General features: G+C 42.0%; 1 protein-coding gene across 4 annotated transcripts; it reads left to right on the top strand.

Moving 5' to 3' along the window:
- The first annotated feature begins 821 nt into the window (after positions 1-821).
- LOC112553349 (thyrotropin-releasing hormone receptor-like) lies at positions 822-19,114 on the top strand. 4 transcript variants are annotated; one of them, XM_025220503.1, is made up of 4 exons: positions 822-1,251; positions 4,047-5,037; positions 9,350-9,572; positions 16,454-19,114. In XM_025220503.1, exons 2-4 carry the CDS (start codon positions 4,129-4,131, stop codon positions 16,855-16,857), a joined length of 1,536 nt encoding a protein of 511 aa, XP_025076288.1. In that variant the 5' UTR covers positions 822-1,251; positions 4,047-4,128; the 3' UTR covers positions 16,858-19,114. The 4 variants fall into 4 exon arrangements, with proteins under 4 accessions (XP_025076288.1, XP_025076290.1, XP_025076289.1 ...); XM_025220505.1 differs by lacking the exon at positions 822-1,251 and adding an exon at positions 14,333-14,506 and having other exon boundaries at positions 3,930-5,037; positions 16,473-16,600; XM_025220504.1 differs by lacking the exon at positions 822-1,251 and adding an exon at positions 14,333-14,506 and having other exon boundaries at positions 3,930-5,037; positions 16,454-16,586.
- Positions 19,115-20,454: the final 1,340 nt, after the last annotated feature.

The following is a 20,454-nucleotide window of genomic DNA, read 5'->3' on the forward strand; positions in this document are numbered from 1 at the left end:
CAATGGGGAGGAAAGTTGTCTGTCAATGGGGAAGACAACTCTGACATGGAGGAGCCCAAGGCGCACACGTGCAGACAAACGTCAATGTCGGGAGGAGAGGTGGATGTGACGAAAGTACGGCTCTTAAGATATTTTACAATACAAATGGGACAGTCCAGAATTGCAAGGTATCAAGTGAGTGGTAGCAATGATCTCGCTACTCAGTCAAGCGGTTGTGTTTCAGACACCAACGTCTGCCCACAGTCAAGCTACCACAGGTCTCTCAATCTTTTACAGCATCGTTGGTTGAGTAAAATAAAAAAAAACTTTTTGTATATTACGTGGACATGGCCGCAGGGAAAATGGGCATCAGTTGTAGACGAGTCAAGCAAAGTAAGACTAACCTGAAAGTGTGTCTAGAACAGCTTATTTATTTATTTATTTGTTATTTATTTATTTATTTAAATGGGGCAAAAAGAGAACATCATCAAATAGCTACAATTGTTTATCAACATTATAAACCATTATGTACATGTTGTATCGTACATTAATTGCAAGAACCTTGCGGCAATCGCTGGTCATTTCTTCAACCTGTCTCTTCAGTCTTAGACGAACACGTCAGGTATTAATGTTCGTGATTTACGGATTTCCATTACCATTTCTCACAGTGAAGACATTCGCACGTGGTTACGACGTGATGATAACGTGGTTACGACGTGATGATAACGTGGTTACGACGTGATGATAACGTGGTTACGACGTGATTATCAATGAAAACCAAAGCCCAAAGATGTGGCATGCAGGCGAGAGGACAATGACATGCACACTAAGGTGCGTGCTGCACGCGCTGCTCATCTGCACTTTACATCTGATGTTAGCGGCGGAATGGCGCGTCAGTGATGCTTACACAACATGTCAACAAGCTATTTACTTTTATTCCTCATTCCGACCGGACATTACGTTTTCACACACAGCAGCACGCATAGTGCCATGCGCACAGCTCGCGGAATTCGCGTGGGTGAGGGGAGGGTGAGGGGATGGGTGCAGGGAGGGTGAGGGGATGGGTGCAGGGAGGGTGAGCAAAGTCCTCCGTCGTTTTCACACCACTGCGCGCCTCCAGTGCCAGCTCAGCACCGCTTGGTCTCCAGTTCTCTCCGACAGCTACAAAGATGTGTCCGCACTTTCCCATGCAGGAGAGCTCTCCTAAATAGGAGATAATCTTCAGTGGAACGTGAGCCATCACAGGGGCTCGCTATAAGACTATTACACAAGGTAACAGTTTGAAAATCACATGAAATGTGTTTTACCATTGTAACTATTGTTAAAGTATTTAATGAGATATGTAGTGTATGACTTGGATGTTTACTTGTGGTGAATCACATGTAGAAAAAAATACGACTTTTAAGATTTGTCAAAAGATAAAGCCACACAGTTCTATCAATGTCGCTGTTGTATTGCTATTTAAAGTTATCATCTGGAATATTTCTGAATATTCGCTTAGAAGTGTCTGTGCCTGTGTTGTGCAAGACCTTCATCACTTTTGAAAACAAATGGGTAATCGGGATGTTTCCCACTTTGCTTGTTTACTGGCTTTGAACCAAGCTTCGATCTTCAGCTGAACGAATTAAAACGGTTGGCAAAGTTTTTAAAAGTAGATAAACGATCCCAACATTCGGAACAAAATGTGAAAGAAATCAGTGAGGTCGCCGAGTGCGCAAAGAGGTAAACCGGAAAACATGGTCTCCCCTTCATGATGAGGTCCTGAGAACTTAGCAAAGAAATATTTCCTAGCCGGACACTAAGTCCAGTAGCTGCCCCGATGTCCAGCACCTTGCTTGGTTTTCACATCGGCATCAACATCAAGAAGTTTTGTTGGTCCATGTAGAGGTACACACTCTCAGGGTAAGTTTGAACTTTCGTTAAAATATGTTCAGACAGACATTTCAGCCTTCGTTTGCTTCTTCTTTCGTCGTCGCTTTTATTCTTCTTCTTTTGTTTTGATGATTATGGGAGTTGTAGCATCGGCGGTGGAGATGCTAAGGATGCTGGGTTGATGTCAATGCGGGCCTGATGTTGCTGAGAAACTACACAACCGGCATTTTGTTTTCAATAGCTCAAGTCCACTGCACGCGCTTACAACTGTCTTTTTCCCGACAAACATGGAGGAACGTGTGACCAAGTCTGTCAATTTTTTTACATCACTATTGTAAAAACTTAAACCAGGTAAAACTGTATAATTTTTATGTCAAGCTTACCTGTCAGGGTAGCTTCGGAGACAATCACACACATTGGCGACTGGTAGAGAAGAGTTCAGTTTTAGAGAGCATCTGTGATATTCATTGATGCCCGTTTCATTCAGGCCGAAACAAAATGTCGTTTTTGTCTGAAAACTAAACCTTTTGGGAAGATAGGAGGGTAAATGGTGTTTTACACAGAGCCAGCAACTAAGTCAACATCACAGCCAAGCACCCGGGAGCCATAGTCAGAGAAATTTGGAAGGTACACTCCGTGGCTGACTGTTTAAAAATGCAAAAACCCTGTAATTGTAGGTTGATACAAGACGACAAAATCTTGTCCACTGGTTTGATAAACAAGAATCACTCAGATCAGGTCTTGATTGGTCTGTAAAGTTGTTATTAGTAACATCGATGCTTCTGTAACAGAAAGGATAATGTCTTCTTTGAGTTGAGAACACTGTATGATGTAGCAATGCTAAACATCGTTTTACTGCAATAAATTATGCAAAACACTCTCCATAACATTTTATTTTTTCCTTATCATTATTTCATTCGACTGCCAAAGTAGAATATCAGGCATGCGTTTCCTCCTCAAAAAATTTACTTGAAGCTCTTGGTGCTTATGTTGCTTACTTTTCTTGGATTTGATTGGACCCCATGTCAGGATGTGTAGTAGGCTGCATGACTAATGACTAAATTAGTCTCTGAAGTACTGTCGTGTAGGCAGTGCCTTCTAGTACATCTGTTACAGTATTCCTCGTTTTTAGTCGAAACGTGAATACTGGCCCCGGGGAACCCGGCACGTGGGCGAGAGTTCACCTCAATCCTCACTACCCTCGTCAACAGAGGTTACAGGGGAACCACACGTACAATACTCACACGTCCATCACACACTTTATCACGTGACTCACGAGCACCCACCGCTGCTGTTCCCCGAACACAGAACTCGACGTGTGATGTAAAATATAGAAATATTTAATAAACATAATAACATACAAATACATTCGATGAAAAGACTCGTCCAGGTGGATCCCTAGGTATACTTGCTCAGAAGTTGCTATTTCCACCTACATATTTGCATCCATACATCCACATGCGTGTAATCAAACACTCAAAAGCGTGTGTATGTGTGTGTGCGTGTCTATATGTATATTACACATGCAATGGAGACATTGCGATTGTCTGCATCATCAAGCACTACAATTCCTGACAGCACCCAAGAGAGCTGGGGAAGGCAGATTTTTCCCTGAAGGGACTTTAATCTTCCGAGCAGAAGCCAGCAACTTGACGATAATGAGGAGACAGAAGAAGAGGAAGGCGATAAGAAGGCATAGACAGATATCCAGAGGCTGCCGTTATCGTCCTCCAGAATCACTGTGGCTGAAGAAGTCATCAATATTCCAAATGGAAGTTCTCGTTACTGTCAGCACTGCAATAATATTTGTCATCGTGTCTGTGGTGGGCCAACAGTGGAGAGTGGTTACCAACAGACCGACATCCATTGGATGTTTATATTGAAGGAGGGTGGGCTGGTTAACTGCCAAATGGTCACATGACCATGACTGTGGTATCTGGTCTGGGCTGAGCTGACAGAAGAGGACTGGACTAGAGATGCTGAGGAAAAGAAAAAAGAGAGAGAGGGATAACTCAAAGGGAAATCAAACAGAAAACAAAAATATCGCAATTACATCAATTAATTGGTATTTTTGTCGACAACAACTTTTCAGAAATCGTACAAGGCCTTCTGTTTTCTTATTGGTCATTCAGGCGATTCTTTTGTGAGAAGTACCTTGCAGTCAATACATTATTACATTGTTTGTCTTTGTTCAGGTGACATCTTGTTTCTGCACCGCTGACAAGACAGTTATACTCATTAACCCCAGGGCTAGCGACAAACACCAGCTCCCCCCACATGGCTGTCACCTCCACCATCGCGCGCGGCATCACCCAAACCTTAGAGCAGATGTCCCCCTACCAGAACTCCCTGTCCAGCTCGCCCTACAACCAGACTCCGGGCGACGGGTCGCTGGCGTTCGAAACCCAGGGAGGGAGCAGCAATGGAACCCATCTTCTTCCGCTGCCCACCTACTACTCCGCGCTGTATCGCGCCATCGCCGTCACCCTCAGCTCCATCATCTTCACCGTCGGCTTCGTCGGCAACGTGTTGGTGGTCATCGTCATCGCGAGGACGAGGTCGATGCACACCACCACCAACTGCTACCTGCTGTCTCTGGCGGTGGCGGACTGTCTGGTGTTGCTGGCCGCCACCCTACCTGCCGTACCCGAAACGTTTTTCCAGGTGGACGAGTGGCCGTTCGGCCGCGCCCTGTGCTCCATCCTCATCTACGCCCAGTACGCCGGCATCGACGCCTCCTCCCTGTCCATCGCCGCCTTCACGGTGGAACGCTACATCGCCATCTGCCATCCGATACGTGCGCAGACCATCTGCACCGTATCGCGGGCCAAGCGCATCATCCTGGCGCTGTGGTTGTTCACTGTCGTGTACTGCGGGCCGTGGCTGTGGTTGACGGACCTGCGGGTCGTGACCCAAGCAGGAGGAGGAGCCATCATGCGATGTGAGTTCCGCCTGGCGCGAGCCTCATACCTCACGCTGTACATGATCGACCTCATCCTCTTCTACTTCCTGCCATTCGTCATCTCCGCGGTCCTCTACTGCCTCATCGGTCGCATCCTACTCATCACCAGCCTCCAGCATGCCCGCGACCGACACAAGCGTGCAGCCCCGGAGCGCCACCGACCGTTTGACAAGGGCAGACAACAAGAAAAGGTAGCCAAGCGCAGGTCCGACTCCAGAGTACAGGTGAGCTGCAACAGGTATTTCCTTTAATGAAACATCAACAGCACATTTCAAATTAAACATTGTCTTGCTATAACAAGGACAGGTAAGCAAGTAGGACAGTAGGGGAGAGAATAGCGATAACCCGATGGTCTTCTGGTTATTTTCGTACCACCGACTTCAGTGTTCCACCCCTGTAGCTGTGGAGGGGGTACTTGCCTCAGTAGAGGGGTGGGGAAAGTGAGTGAGTGAGGGAGAAAAGATGGACATCCCAGACAGCTGGCCCCAGACATCTCTACCATCTCCCTTCCCTCCAGTCCTGGACCCAAGTTTTCATTCATCGCCCACAGAAACTGGTTTCGATGACTTGGGTACATTCTCTGACAACTTTCTTCAACAGAGACTGTCTAAGACTTCTGACAAGATGTTTGCAAACTTTGACAAACGACAACAAATGTCAAACACTAGCTATACATTCTGCAACAGGGAATCCTTAAGGGTTCGGAAATCATGGGATGTGAAAAGACCATGTCATTACGGGACGCCATTAGATAGAAAGGTTATCGTATTTTTTAATCCAACTTTTCTGTTTTTGTGATTTATTTTTGAATTGAAAGCTGGAAAAAAAGAAGAAAAAGTTTGTCGAAAAGGCGCAGGGTTGGACAGTAAATTTCCATATTTTCCCAGTTCTCACAGGGGTTCTCAAGGAGAGAACATAAACCTATCACCGCGTCCTCTCCCACTTCCCGCGGCGTGAACACGTGCCACGTAGTTTTTACGTCCTAATGGCGCGGGACGTTCTGCTCGGTGGCAGTGAGTCCGCTGGGCGGCAGTGAGTCCGGCCTCTGCCTCCAGTCATGCGACACCAGCAGCGACCGCAGCAACTTTTTTTCTGCGCATGAGAAACAACTTCTGAAATGCAATAGCGCATCAGGGAATCATTTCCTGCAAAACAGAAGTGTATAAACAAATAAACATCCAAGGAGTCTGGCAGAAAGCCGAGAAAACTTTTGGCAGTTTCGCGAGATAGCCTGTAAATGATAGACAGCACAAACAAAACGAAACAAAATAAAAAAACAAAAACTAGAAATCATAACTGCGGAGAAAACAGAGAAAAACATCTGCAACAGGGTCGTCCACAAGTTTAGTCCCAATATCCGGCATTTTCAATTCGTGATTTGTTGACCTGCAGGGGGCGCTCATCGATCTGCATTTGCACAGGAACTGACCACATCACCCAGCAACAATAAATCAACCAACCTTCGTTGTTTGAAAACATTTGTCCGAGTTCTACAGGTCATCATGCAGCGATGTGTGAAATAAAAATCCCATTCACTGTTTGTCTATCTCGTTAGGCGCTACACATCACTAAGCAACGATGTAGCAAACATCCTCTTCACTACTTATCTTCCTTTTCCTTGTGGTCATCTACCACTTACTTGTATCTTTAAATCCACAATATTTTATTTTTCATCATCGCTATGAACAGAAAGTGTACATTTCGACCGTTACAGGTAGAAGAACTGTTGATAAGCTGGAGTTGATAGTGTCATCGATGATGTTGTGCCATACCCTCTTCACTGTTATCAAAGCACAGACATGTGTTCCGATAATCAACTTCAATAAATGACAGTGTGGTTTGGGGGAAAATATTACATGTCAAAGATTTTATCCTGACAGGAACTTTAGGCTCCCGTGTAGGTTGGATCCTACTTTTGGACAATAAAAGCAAACGTTTCAGTTTTTCTGCCAAAAAAATAAAGGCTTCATTAAAGAGAAATTTTAATAACAGCTTACACGTGAATATTTCAGGAAAAAAAAAAAATTAAAGAAAAAGTTGAATTGCCTTCTTTTCAGACACCGACCGAATCTTTAAAAGCTGATGATGGGAAGGCGGGCATAACGGTTAATTCTTGCATGACGTCATCGGGGAACATTTCTTTGCATGACTTGATTGGCCATGTTTTCCGATAATTGGCGAGGACATGGCAGATCAATAGCCTTTTCCATTTCCTTTTACATCTAATACCTCTCAGCTGCTGCGAGTGAACACAAGTCCCGCTTTTTGCGCTGGAATCAGCAGCAGGCACTGTTGATCCGCTGACAACAGCTGTGGACACCAGTTATCTCTTCTTCCCTCCCATTTGTTTTCCAGTTTCGAAAACTTCTGCTCGCAAAGTTTAGTCACGTTAAGGATAACCTAATCTGATAATTTGAGATAAAAAGAGGGGCCACCTTAGAATTCTAAATTTACAAAATCTGCGTGCTTGGATGGTTAGTGCACGTGAGTGCGTGCATGTGCATGTTGCTTGCGCACATGTGTGTGTATGTGTGTGTGTGTGATTTGTCCACAACTAATCCAATGTCCAACACACAACTTCCCTAGAGACCTCTCGTGTTTACGAGGTAACCCCTCTCCATGTTTCTGTCACGAGACTCTCAATTTCTACGTGGGTTCACACGAACCTCAGTTTTACACAATCAAGAGAAGAAATCTAAACTCCTTCCAGTCCTTTAAAACTAAAGTAAGAACAAGTTAAAACAAACTGAAAGTAAACTTTGACCGTTAATCGTTTCTGTACAGTCACCAACAGTGTCCAGAAGATCGAGTTCTTAGACTATTTTATATGTTAAATATATTTCCTTTGCTTCCGTGTGATCCACGTCTATTTATAGCAACTCCATTCATGATGCAGAAAGTCCCCAAGGGCAGAATGTAATAAAATATAAGGTCCAGGTCTCAACCTAATTCCAAACAAGAAAGGGGACGTAATTGAGGTTACAGCAAAAAAGGTTATTGCCCTTTCTTTTTTGGAAATGAATTACGATATGGCAAGGTACCAACAGCCCTTTAGGGGTTGTCATTATTTCTCCTCAGCGAAGCGGGAAACTTAAGGATGAAACAATAAATGAATTAATAAAAAGTTTTATTTACTTCTGGAAGTTCACTGTCAGCTCGGTATTATTACATTATTTCTATCAATTTCTCTTTATGTGGGCCCAATGGCCTGAAAAACTGAAAAAATAATAACAACAATAATAGCGAGAATGTAAATTTTAAAAAAGGTGAGAGGCAGAGTAAAATAAATTTGTAAGAAAAAAAAAGCACGAAACAAAAAACACAAACTGGATAAGAGTAGGTGAAGCAGAAAAAAAAAAGAAATAAGGAACGACTAAAAAATATCAAATTAATAATGATAGTTTCTCGTACCACATAACCTGTGTGAAATAAATGTCAAGTATAATACTTAGTAAGGTTATTATTTTTTTAAACCAATAAAAATGAGATCTGTATATAATTAAAGGAAGGAAAGAAAAGGAGGAAGACAGAGAGTTGTCAGGGAGAGCTATTCATTTCTTCCATTTTAATGTTTTAGTGTTGTGATGCATGAATATAGACTGTTATAAGAAAACTGAACATCATTTGTTAGTGAGTTGAAAAGTTAAATAAAGTATAGTGTGAAGACATTACTCTGAGGGACACTCAGGCTGCAGACAGAAAGTTAAAGTATAGTGTGAAGACATTACACTGGGGGACACTCAGGCTGCAGACAGAAAGTACTGGATACCACAGACCTGGGATATATGCAGGGACAGCTGCAAATTGCTTATTCGCCCTCGTGCACTGACCAGTAACCAGTCTGGTTAGACCTGTCTAGCATGTTGCTAGGACTTCAGGCGACTGTCTGAACGAGTTGATGGACTGCCTGGAGCACGAATTATCTCCTTCAATTCCTTCGTCTTGTCCATTCAACCGTATACTCTTTTATATCTTTCTCTATCTTCTTTCTTTCTCTCTGCAAAACCCACACTCGCCACCACTTTTATGCATCGTTTGTATAAACCAGCTTCTAACCTACTTGACAAAGTTTGTGACTAAAATCTGTCATGTTTCATAATCCTGATCATAAGTCAGGTGGTTGCAACTGAATGAGGTTATCGTGAAAATTAACCAAGATTTTAGTAGTTCTATGAAATATTTGAAGAACATTTAATTACACTTTATGTCATTGATGCTACAGGCTAATGCATGTAACCTTCTTTGACAAGTAATGTATTATATATACTGAAAAATATTACATTAAACAAAATAAAGTAGACTGAGATATGTTGAAAGATGAAAAAATTCCTCTGTTTTTAAAGAGTGTTGGAATGTAAGTAATCCTTAGCTAAACTAATGAATGATTTCAATAGGAAAATGCTCCCAAACCGTTGCTGTTTATTATCATCATCAGCTCATTGCTGTTTGTTGTCCTCATCAGCTTATTGCTGTTTATTGTCATCATCAGCTCATTGCTGTTGTCATCATCAGCTCATTGCTGTTTGCTGTCATCAGGTTATTCGCATGCTGATTGTGGTGGTGGTGGTCTTCGCCACCCTCTGGATGCCCTACCGTGTCATGGTGGTCTACAACTCGTTTGCCGAGCACAAGTACCTGAACCTCTGGTTCCTCATGTTCTCGCGGACCCTCATCTACATCAACTGCGCCATCAACCCTATCCTCTACAATGTCATGTCAGTCAAGTTTCGTCGTGCCTTCAAGAACCATCTGTGTTGCGGTGAGTGTCCAGACCAAACTAGTTAACTGCACGTGCTGAGTGTTTGTGGACAGAACGAGTGTAAACATTTGTAGTTTGTAAGTTTGTCACAGAATCCATTTCAATGCACATAGCTAACACCTTTGATTGTCATGTAATAACTCATCTTTACATTTATTGTTCTGTGTACGTATTCACGAAAGAAGGTAAGTCGTTACCAGGGACAAAATGGGGAATTCAAGGAAATCCAGTTCATCATTGTAGCTATGACGGGCTGTCTAGACCCCACGAATATTGTTACTTTCCCCTGGGGAATCTTTGCCTCTGGGTTATAACTACTGTCCAGGGGGTAAGCGATGATGTGGACATTGCTATGATTGCCTTGATTTACCCTGGACAGAGAGTGACCCCTGTCTCGTGAATACGGCTCCTACCAGGGTTGATATTCATGAAGCACGTTTACCGGCCTGTTAGCTTACTTAGGCTGCAGGTCGCGGCTAAAATCCTGAATTTCATTATACCCAGGTAGGTCACCGGCAAGCGCTTGTCCAGCAGGTAATTTATCCGAAGACAACCCTAGTGATAACTTTCTCTAATGTAGGATAAACATAACAGATTCTGATTTATTGAACACTGGAGTTTTCTGTTTCCTTTATTTCTATATCAAGGCAGTTGACCTATGACCATGGCCATGAATACGAGCTCAGGGTGTCTCCCATTGTACGCGTTCGCACGTGTGTCAGTCATTCATTAGGAGAATTGTTATGAGCACTGGTGGTGAGAAACAAACAAACAAACAAGCAAACAAACAAACAAGCAAACAATCACAGAGTCACTCGCGCGTTCTTTTCACAAAGCACAGAGTCTGTCCAGATACACGTTTTGTTGCTGGGTCGTAGAGAAATAACAAAACACCCGACATGCACCACACAAATATATGAAATGTACAAACGGACAAACAAATTCATCGACAGGTAGGTAGGTATGAAGATAGTTGAGAAGGTAGACAACAGCATCTAAATAGATAAAAGGATGAGCCATTAGACAGACATTGATGGTAATATAATGGGGTCCAGGCAACCTACGAAATACAGAGAAAGAACAAATTGGCAAGTGAACACCTTGGCTGTGGTAGAACCCAAGGTGCAATAATTAAGATTGTTATACAAAGTAACAATCGAAGAACAAGTCCCTTCCACGGACTAAGTGAATTAAACTCCTTATGGATGCCAGCAAGTTCTTGCCACGAGAATTCAGTGGGTCAGGGTGAGGTCTGACCGTCCATGTCAAGCTTACCACGGGTTATTGTTCTTGCCTCCTAAAGAAAAGAAACTTCTCGGCCACACATCCATCTCACAGCTGCCACTAGAGGTCAGGGTTCAACATGAGAGGAGTTCATAAAAACATGCAATCACAAAGTCTCCGCTGTGTTTGACACTCACTGCTGTACTCACGGTTACTCACGGTTAGAAGTCGTGATCCACTTCTGAGATAGCCTAGCCTCGTCCTGTAACCTCTGTCAACTAGGACACACCTATACACTGGGTATAAGGCAATGACCTCTAGGGCATCCACCGACCTCCGAGGCTTGGATTCATTGCTTTCTTTCCGGTGTATTGTTACAATAAAGTCGACCCCACTGACCCCGTGGAGCACGTGTGTGTGTGAACGCCAATTTCTAGGACGGTCGAGTCATTAAACAGCTGTTATGTGTTGTATGTGATGTCACCGCATTGATGAAGACATATCCAGTATTTATATTTATTTCGGTATTTAAATAAAGAGCTTTTAATCCACGGATTTTGAGCACACTACTGCCCTGAGGTGACGGATTCCTGCCGACACATTGTCGTCTGCAGCCGCCATGATCTTGGTGTGTGTGTCGTTGTCGATGTGACTGAAGACAACTCAGATGAATGACTCCTAGCATGCTGCCTCCCTCTTCCTGTACTGCTGTAGACTACCGTCAGCTTTCCCTTGACTTGACCCTGGGTGTGGTGATCCGCTCAAGCGGGTGCCGTGAGCAGTTTGACCTCTGACTTAGTTTCGCTTTATCCTGTGTTGGTCATCAAAAACTGAAGATATTTTTAACTCAGAATTTAGCCATTTTGACAGACTCTTAGCAGTCCAAGCATCTAGACACATCCTCCCAATTGTCACCGAGGACATGTCACGATGGAGTCTTGTCTATTATTTTGTCCCTCTTGTTGTGCCGAATTCACCCTGAATGCTCTTTTACTTTAAAGGACTAAAGCATGTGTTTAGTATTCACAAGCTTTAAGTGAATAAACTGAGAGTATAAGAAAAAAATTGTCTTTAGTTAACGAAAGAAATGGCCCTAGATAATAGTTAGACAGGACACGACTACTTTGGACACTGACAGACATGGAAGTTGTACGAAGTGGTTCCTGGTCACTTGTCGGCAACACTCGTTATCTGAATCGTCAGATGATTAGAAGAAAAGTTATGGTTACTAATGTTTGTATAGAAGTTTCGTAGGGGTGTCAGCATCCCTGATAAATATCTTATTCAAGTATGTCAATGTGTGTTTCTATTGCTGACCAACGGTAGTGCATAAAAAGGAAACTATTTTCTCACTTTGCACTCGCGCAAATAATCCATAAAACATTCACATCTATGAGATGAACATCGCTGCCATCGTAACTTTAATTTCAGGCCTGCACACGAACATAAATATATTTTTTACATACACTCACACACATATATATATATATATACGATATTTGACAGTATATTTATTTTTTAGTTCAGATTTTGTTGGTGTTTTATGTCGTCCGAAAGCAACCGTAGAGTATGTGTGACAGATTAATGGGATTTGTTGAATCGGAAAAGTAGAACTCACTGGGTAAGAGACGAACTTTTAAAAAGAAAAACACTTTGTCCAATTCCTATCTCTCAACATATATATATATCTCACAAAAAATACTTCAGCAATTTCAAAGAAATTCACAGAAATTGGAGATAAACATGAAATCATTCAGATAGCCTTCCTAGAATTCCAAGTGCACAAAGTGTAATGAAGTTTCAGTGACAAACTGTATTTTTCACAAGTTATTATCAGAACATTAGAGTTCTAAATTACACTACGGCAACTTTCATCAGAATGTTCATATATCCTCATTTATTCTTTTCTTTGTTCATCCAGTTTAGTTCTGTCCTTTCGTTTTACTTAATGACCCGCTTGATTGTGGACATCGTGGTGTAGCTAATGAAGCCATGGGTTTTTGTTATTTCCTCCCGCCCACCTCCACTAATTATAAGCAGCTTCAGCCTGTGTACTCCCTGGGCCCTCCATACTTCCAGGCTATGGTCTTGGCTCATTATAGAATCGCCTGTGGACAGAATTTTGTTCAGTCGGTAGAATTTAAAGTGCTTAGAGACCAGCCCGGCCACGTGGCATCCTCTTGGGGATGATGACAGACTCTAGTCGAAATCGCTAACAACGGTCCGCTAGCTTCAATGTAGAGGAACAATACGAGCAACAGTTTGCTGATTTCAAAGGTGTTCAGATGTCATCATTGATTCAAGATGGAGAACTTCAAGTCAGTGCAGGGAACAACTTTTTTAAAATTGCCGAAACAAGTGGAAACGCGTACCCGCTACGGGATTTTTGTGGGTGCAGGTCCACCCTGGTTTACACATTATACGACCATCAGCGAAATTTTGTCGGAAATCCAGCAAGGCCGTGTACTAGAACAATCAGTCACTTATTATTTTGATTTCTGTAGTTGATGTGAAATAGTTTAATATATTTAATATTTAAATAGTTTTTAGAGAGGACACTCAAGTTGTGTACTTAGTTACTGTTTGACGGTTGGCAGGGACAGGCTTGTTTATGTGTAGTAACCCTCCCTTGAATGTGTGGAGTGTCTTTGGCATTCGTCTCTCCTGACCTTCCCACAAGTCTTCCCTTCCCACAAGACTTTAATTTCCCGGGGGCACTTTAAACTCACAATATGCAAATACCGACCATCTAGACTGTTAGGGGGACATAAACTAACCAAAAAGGAGTGGAAGTGGAAGAACATACTGGCTCGTATTCATGAAGCTCATGTACCCTGTGGATTACCCTACCCAGGGTACATCTGTTGGTAATAAGCGGCTAAAAATAGCCTTCTGATGTCTCTGGACAGGGCTACACAAACATTGTACCTAATGGATACTTGATTAGAGATGGTCATATCAAGAATTTTTTCTATCCAAATGTAAAGGATATCGTGTTTGATCAAATTTTAACAGAATTATGAGAAGAAAACATTTGAAGACTTTATGACTAAACTGCCGAAATAGGATAATATTAGACTACTAAGTAAATACTGTCTTTGTTACATTATTAATACTCAGGACTTTCAGCTGACAGAACTAGACCATTTTTATGCTCATTTTTTCCAGAAGACATTTTGTTTCTGAGTAAAGTGGAAAGATTCATTCTGTTGACTAATATTTTCTCGAAGAGCACCAGTGGATTCGAGTGGATAAATTTGACTCTCCACAACTTTAAGATTTAATTATTTTAATTTTTTACTTTATCATTTCCTTATTAATCGGGGGTTAGTTTGTCTCTCGGGTTAGCTAGACATTACCTGTCCAAGCGAAGAGAATGAACCCAACGGATAATTTGACGCTGACGAAGAGTACGAACCCACGTCCAGAAGGTTCATTCCATGTAAGTTATTTCTGTAAGCCCCTCCCCGCTCATCCTCCACTCGTCACGTGACAATGATGAGGTGAAATAACTGACCTGTCGCTGCCCACCACAGGTCTGCGGCCAGTGGAGCCTCCCATGTTCTTCTACAGCCAGATGGGCACAGACGCCACCACCAGGCGTCAGAACGTCAGCACCCAGCGCACCTCCGCGTCCCCGCTGAAGACTGACGCTCTCGTAGACGCGTGACGTGTGGTGACGTGTACCTGCGCCTCGTGACGCTCGCTAGGTGACGTCGCCGGCGCCGCCAAGTCTGTGCTCTGTCTCTCTGCTCCCTGTCTCTGTCTCGCTGATCTCCTCACATCCTCTTCTTTCTTTCTCCATGTAACGTATCTTCTGTTATTGACAGTTTAAATTTTTTTTCGTAACGTCAGTTTTTAAATCACAAATAATGTCGGACACTCAGTCTCCTTGTCTCTCACATACGTGTTCAAATAATCATAATTTACGGCAAACACACATAAATCCTTTAGACATAAAATCACTTAAATATTAAGAGATGGTTAGAAATTCAGTGACTTTGAGTAAATATAGAAACAGTAATTAGAAATCACCATTAACATAAGCATTGACAGATACCCGATTGATGAATGATGGGTGATGGGTGATGGGCACCTGATTTAACCGTGACGGGTACATGACTTATCGGGGTATATAAAAGGTGGAGGAAGAAGAGAAGACGACAAGCTGTTACTTATGTTCATTGTGCAAGGCCAGGATGTGACCATCTGTTATGAACTTATTTTTGTCCTTATTCCAGCTTGCGAGACTGACTCCCATTGTTTCGTCATCAGGAAGCATAGCTCGTTGGAAGAAGAACAAGTTTTATGTTTCTAGATAAGACAAAAAATACAATAGACATGAGTTACATATCTGCAGGTGGTTAATCAAACGTTCGCGAATGATCTCGCCTTACGATAATGTAGTCAGGTGTGAACTGAGACAACAGTACTTCTATGATGTGTGCAAGAATGAACAATTCCATGTCGGCTGCTTTGGTGTTCGTTCGTGAACAGCGCCTTGAGTTTGTCTCTACACGGAAAAATGAAGTGTGCTTACAAATGCTATTATTATTATTCATGTGATTGCTGCAGGAATATTCCCATCATATCTGGTATAATGTGATATAATGATGTGGAATCTGTTGGTATTTGCCCTTGCAAAGTTGTATTGTGGTCACAGCCATCACATCACGTGACACTTAAACACACAAGGGTGTCAGGCCATGATCGGTCTTTCTTTATCTTTGTCATTGTGTAGGTGACGAGTAGTTGGCTGATCGGTGACATGAGTCGTTAGTTGTTGTGTTCATGCAGGATTAATGGATATTTATTTGAAAACTGCTTTTTTGTTTTCTCCCTGCATGCTGTCGGGATTGGCTTTTTTTTAATATTTATTGCACATATGAACTGGCGAATGAGTCGGTATTGGCAAAATAGTTAATCTAAACCTAATTTTGCACTTACAAATTGATTTTAGTTTTAAAAGATACCTATTCTGAAGGTGAAACTTCAAGCTTTGTGATGTTAAACAGTGCTGAGGTGACAAAAATATTTGTCTCACAAGCAGAATTTCGAACAATGACATCCCAACATCAGTGACATTACTATGACACCACAAGAGAAAAAATAAAATACCTCACTGTTACAAGTAATGCACTTTATTTATGCCAAAATTGTGCGACAAACCCCATGTTTAAAATTTTTGTGCGTTTACCTCTGACCTCCACTTTGTCTCACTAAATTTCTTTTGGATTGAGGTACTTTATTACAATTCTAGTTACCCCTCCTTCTGTGAATCAATGCCTTGAACCAACCAACGAGCCACCCACCACCGTGTTTTAAGTTTAACCACTTTTGAACGTACAAAATATTTTTGTCTAGTCAGGTTTCAGAAACATCAGAAAAGTAGTAAATGACACTTGTAAAAGCCGAAAAGTAAGTAGCATCCTAATGTAAAATTTTAATTGTGAACTTCAATAAATAAATAAATGACAGGAAATAAAGTTTGATCATTGAAGGTGCTACAGTAGTTCGCGATCAAGGACTCCGACTGTCTGAGATGTCGATGTCTCAGGCACGAGTCCGTTACCTCAGGTGTTCTAACAAGACGGTGAATGACCTAGCTGTTATGGAATGACACGTGTGATCAACACACATCATCTTTCTGTTTTCAGTTACGCCATCTGTGTGCAGAACTAAGCGCCACTCATCTCACCCACAACAAGAAGGTCATGGACCTGCAGGTCACGGCCAGTCAGGTCACCACATGAAGGTTATTCTCCTGGAATGGGTCAAAGGTAGTAACAAGATGAATGTACAATTGTCTAACCAGCGATTCTATAGCACAGACGACAAAACGGAAGAATTAAGTGGAGAAATGGATAAAATACAACAATGTCTCCCGGGCAGGACCTCACGAAATCCAAGAGCTGCTCCTGGACAAACGAGGGCAGAACATTCACTGTCTATGGACCTAGTGGAAAATAATAAAATGATGAACAGGTATAACAAGGGGTGTGACAAAGGAGTTTCCAGGAAGGACAGCAGACTGCTACCTAGGACACTAAGCTTTCAGTGAGCTACCTTGTAGAGAACTGTCATACATTTATGTGTTTGTGGCATTAGTTTGCTTCCTTCCTTCCTTCTGTAATTGAAGATCATGCTTTAAGGAGATGCTTCTGTCAGTATGGAACTGGCCTTTGTTGTACATTTGTTCGGAATTATGTTTAGTCTATAACTTCCAACTGTTAAAGACAAAATAAAATGTCCGAAAAACGAGCAAGAATTGATTTTGTAGCATTTTAAACAAATTTGCTTGATACCCGAGTGTTATTGCGCTTATAACACAGAGTTGGTCAAGACATGTTTTTATGTTCTTCATCAGTAGGAAGGATCCACGAAGGTCTTCTAGTGCATCCAGTACTTATCATGTTAGTAATGCTAAAGGCTTAGTAACTGTAACCAAAAAAGCATGGCTTGAAATTTGTAAATCTTTATCTCAGCCCTGGTGCGCAGTAGGGACCACCCGTATCCTCGGGAAAAGGCTCAGAAGATCCCAGAGTACAGACACAAAATATTTCTACTATTTAATTATTTTAAGGGCTTACTGAGTTTAAAAAACTAGCATGGCTTCGATTTTTTGCGACCTTTCTACCAATATTTTAGTTTGGTGTCAATACCGAGACATCAGTTGTCTGCACCTGCCTAACTCCCTTGAAAGTCTCAGACAGACGATGTTTCTCTGTCTCGCCCTCGCTCTTCGCAGCATCGCTGACAATGTTGACGAAACCATGGATAATCCAGCGAAAGACTCGGATCAATCACAATCGTCTGGCCCAGCGAAGAGAGGGAGAGAGAGGTTGGAGGTCTGGCATCCTTTCCAGCTCTTGGGGCGGGTTGGGGGATGACGGGTCCCCAGAGAGTTCAAAGGGCGACTGGACGAGGGCTGTACCGCCGGTAATGGTGCGAGCGCAAATGTCTGGATGCCATTAGCGGGCAATGGGAGTTTAGTCCAACACGATGTCTGTACGGGGCTGTTCACACTAAATAGCAACTGGTCTGTCATTAATACACATTTGTCCTGTGCAAACACCGCGTTTCTCAAGCGTAAACACAAAATTGTCCTGAGTTAGCCCCACCACTTATCTTTTATACCTCCGCACACACCCACATTACTCCACTGCAATATATATATATCTAACACTCTGTGGGAATTTGAGTTTATATTCATTTGTTTAGATATATAAGTTTTCAAGATGTTTAAATGTTCACAAGTTTTATTTTCTTGAATGATATTTCGTTAATGAATTCAACCCACCATGAATTATTATAATGTTTTATAAATCCGATTGTAATAGGCTATGAGCTTACAATAAACAAAATCAAAGTCTCGTTCACGGCACAGTAAGGGCAGCAATGAAGAAACTTTGTAAGTATTTGAAAGACAGAAATCAAAAGGAGCTCAGCATTCCACCTGGTACCCGGGCACCCTGCCCAAGAACGACCGACGATAGCAGCTGAATGCAAAGCAGGATTTATGTCGACTCATCATCCAAAAACATCATACAGCACTTCAGGCAAAATTATTTGTGCAGACGACAGTAGCTCCACGGAGACCAGGATGTAAGGAGACGATGGCCAAAGAACGGAGGAGACTGTGAGTTGTTTAGAGCCGATGTCTTGTTCCTGCTGTTAGTACCCTGTCCTACGACTGCCGATGGAAGCAGCTCCCTGGAGACCAGGAATGGTCGGCCTGCAGGACTGAAATAAAGATAAAAACTTCCAGGAATAGTTTGTATACTCTGATACTTTCTGGGTGTGTGACATATTGTAGAAGACGCTTGATCGTTGAAGAATGAGATGAGGTCACTGGGATGGAGCTGCCAGCTTCTTGTTGTCCCGGTGTTTATTTCTTCAGCCGATTCCAGAAACATCCATGACATCCAACACTTCCATGATCGACAAAAAAATAAAAAATGAACTTAGTGTGGATTGTTCTGAAATTAAAATCATTATAAAATAGCAAAGGATTACGCTTCACGATGTGTATTGTACTGTTTGTGATGGAAATGTGCCAATAGGATAAACTGCACAAATATTTCATAATAGCTAAAGTTACATTGTAAATGCTAAGATTACATGTTTTAATTTGGTGTTACTCAGTTTTAGGCTGTGTGTATTGTTTTTATCACTATTATTTGCCTTTCCAGGAACAAGTAAACCAGATTTCAAAAATGAATATTGTACATGATTGCACGCGTAATCTCTTTCGCAATTGTTGTGTCTTCTTCTCGTGTTTTCTCAAGAAAGAGTGAAGGAATAAAGAATAAAGTTGAAAGAACAAATCAGTTTTTTCCCTCTTTGAGAAAGAAAGAAAGAAATACATAACTCAGGACGGGAAGGACCACAGATTCCTTCTCTGACAATAGCTTCTGTGTAAACATAAACGTGAGCAGGAATTTGATAAGCGAATTACACTGTTCAGTTTGTCTAGTCACTGTAAACATCCCCCTGTCCAATTATGATGAACACTGTCCACAAATCGCATCGAATGGCACCACAAATGAGTATGGACATCACCATGGAGATGGAACTAATCAACGCCCACAGCAAACTACAATCGACAGAAAGAGAGGCTGTGGCAAAGACTTCGCAACATGATCACGTGATATTTTCTTGACTTTTCGTCATTGAGTCAGAATGCAGAAATGCATTTTTATTTTTTGAAGAACGACAGAAGAACGAATTGAGGATGCAGACAGTTTGAGACGAAGGATGATCCATGAGAAAAAATGTAGAGACACTGTGCTGGCAACCAGAACATGAAATATTCAACATAGTTTTACTCAAAGTGTTCACAGCAATGAAATGTTACAAGACTTCTGAGCAGTTGTCCCATCGGCCAGGGGCAGCAAGTGAACAGTTAACAGTTACATCACCAGAGGACTTGAGGACCGCAACTAAATGTTTGTCGTTGCTGAAGTAGTCAGAAAGCATGTCTATCATTTGTTTTTCAGCAAAAAGGTCCTCCTGCTGATGTAGCCAACAGATGGCACCTCCAAGATAATGTTTGTGTGCACTTACACTGAGGTGTCTTCAGTGATAATTCACATACACACAGACACACAGAGAGGTTAACGCGCACATTGACAACATGCCAGGGGAAGTAATAAAACTACTTTAAGATCTACTTGTGGTCTCCCTTTATGAGTAGCATTGTCTGTAAATGTTGTTTTTAATGTTAATTTTCAGCTGTACTTTTTGTTCCTATTTAGAGACAATGACTGATTGGAAGATGTTGTATGAACAATGCACACGCAAGGGTTAGTCTGCAACTAATGTTGGATAGAACACCTGTATTTACAGAAGAACCGACTGGTAGCAAAGAATGTAAATCATTTTACCATCTCTTTCTATCTACATGTGGCTCTCTCTGTGGGTGGGCTTGGGGATGTTGCCAGCCTGTGCACCTCACGAGATTATATTTACATTTCACTGCAAGGCAAGTGACTGAAAGATTTGTGCACGAGTTTTTGGTTCGAGTCCTGCACTGTTCTCCATATTTCAACTACAAACATATTGGTCATTCGGGATTCAGATTTTGCTGCTTCTGTGCAAAGTAACAGGAATCTGGTGAACATTTGTTTCTTGACTGTCACATGGTGTTAGCAGCATC

The sequence above is a fragment of the Pomacea canaliculata genome, linkage group LG12 (genome assembly GCF_003073045.1).
Source record: "Pomacea canaliculata isolate SZHN2017 linkage group LG12, ASM307304v1, whole genome shotgun sequence".
NCBI lineage: Eukaryota > Metazoa > Mollusca > Gastropoda > Architaenioglossa > Ampullariidae > Pomacea > Pomacea canaliculata.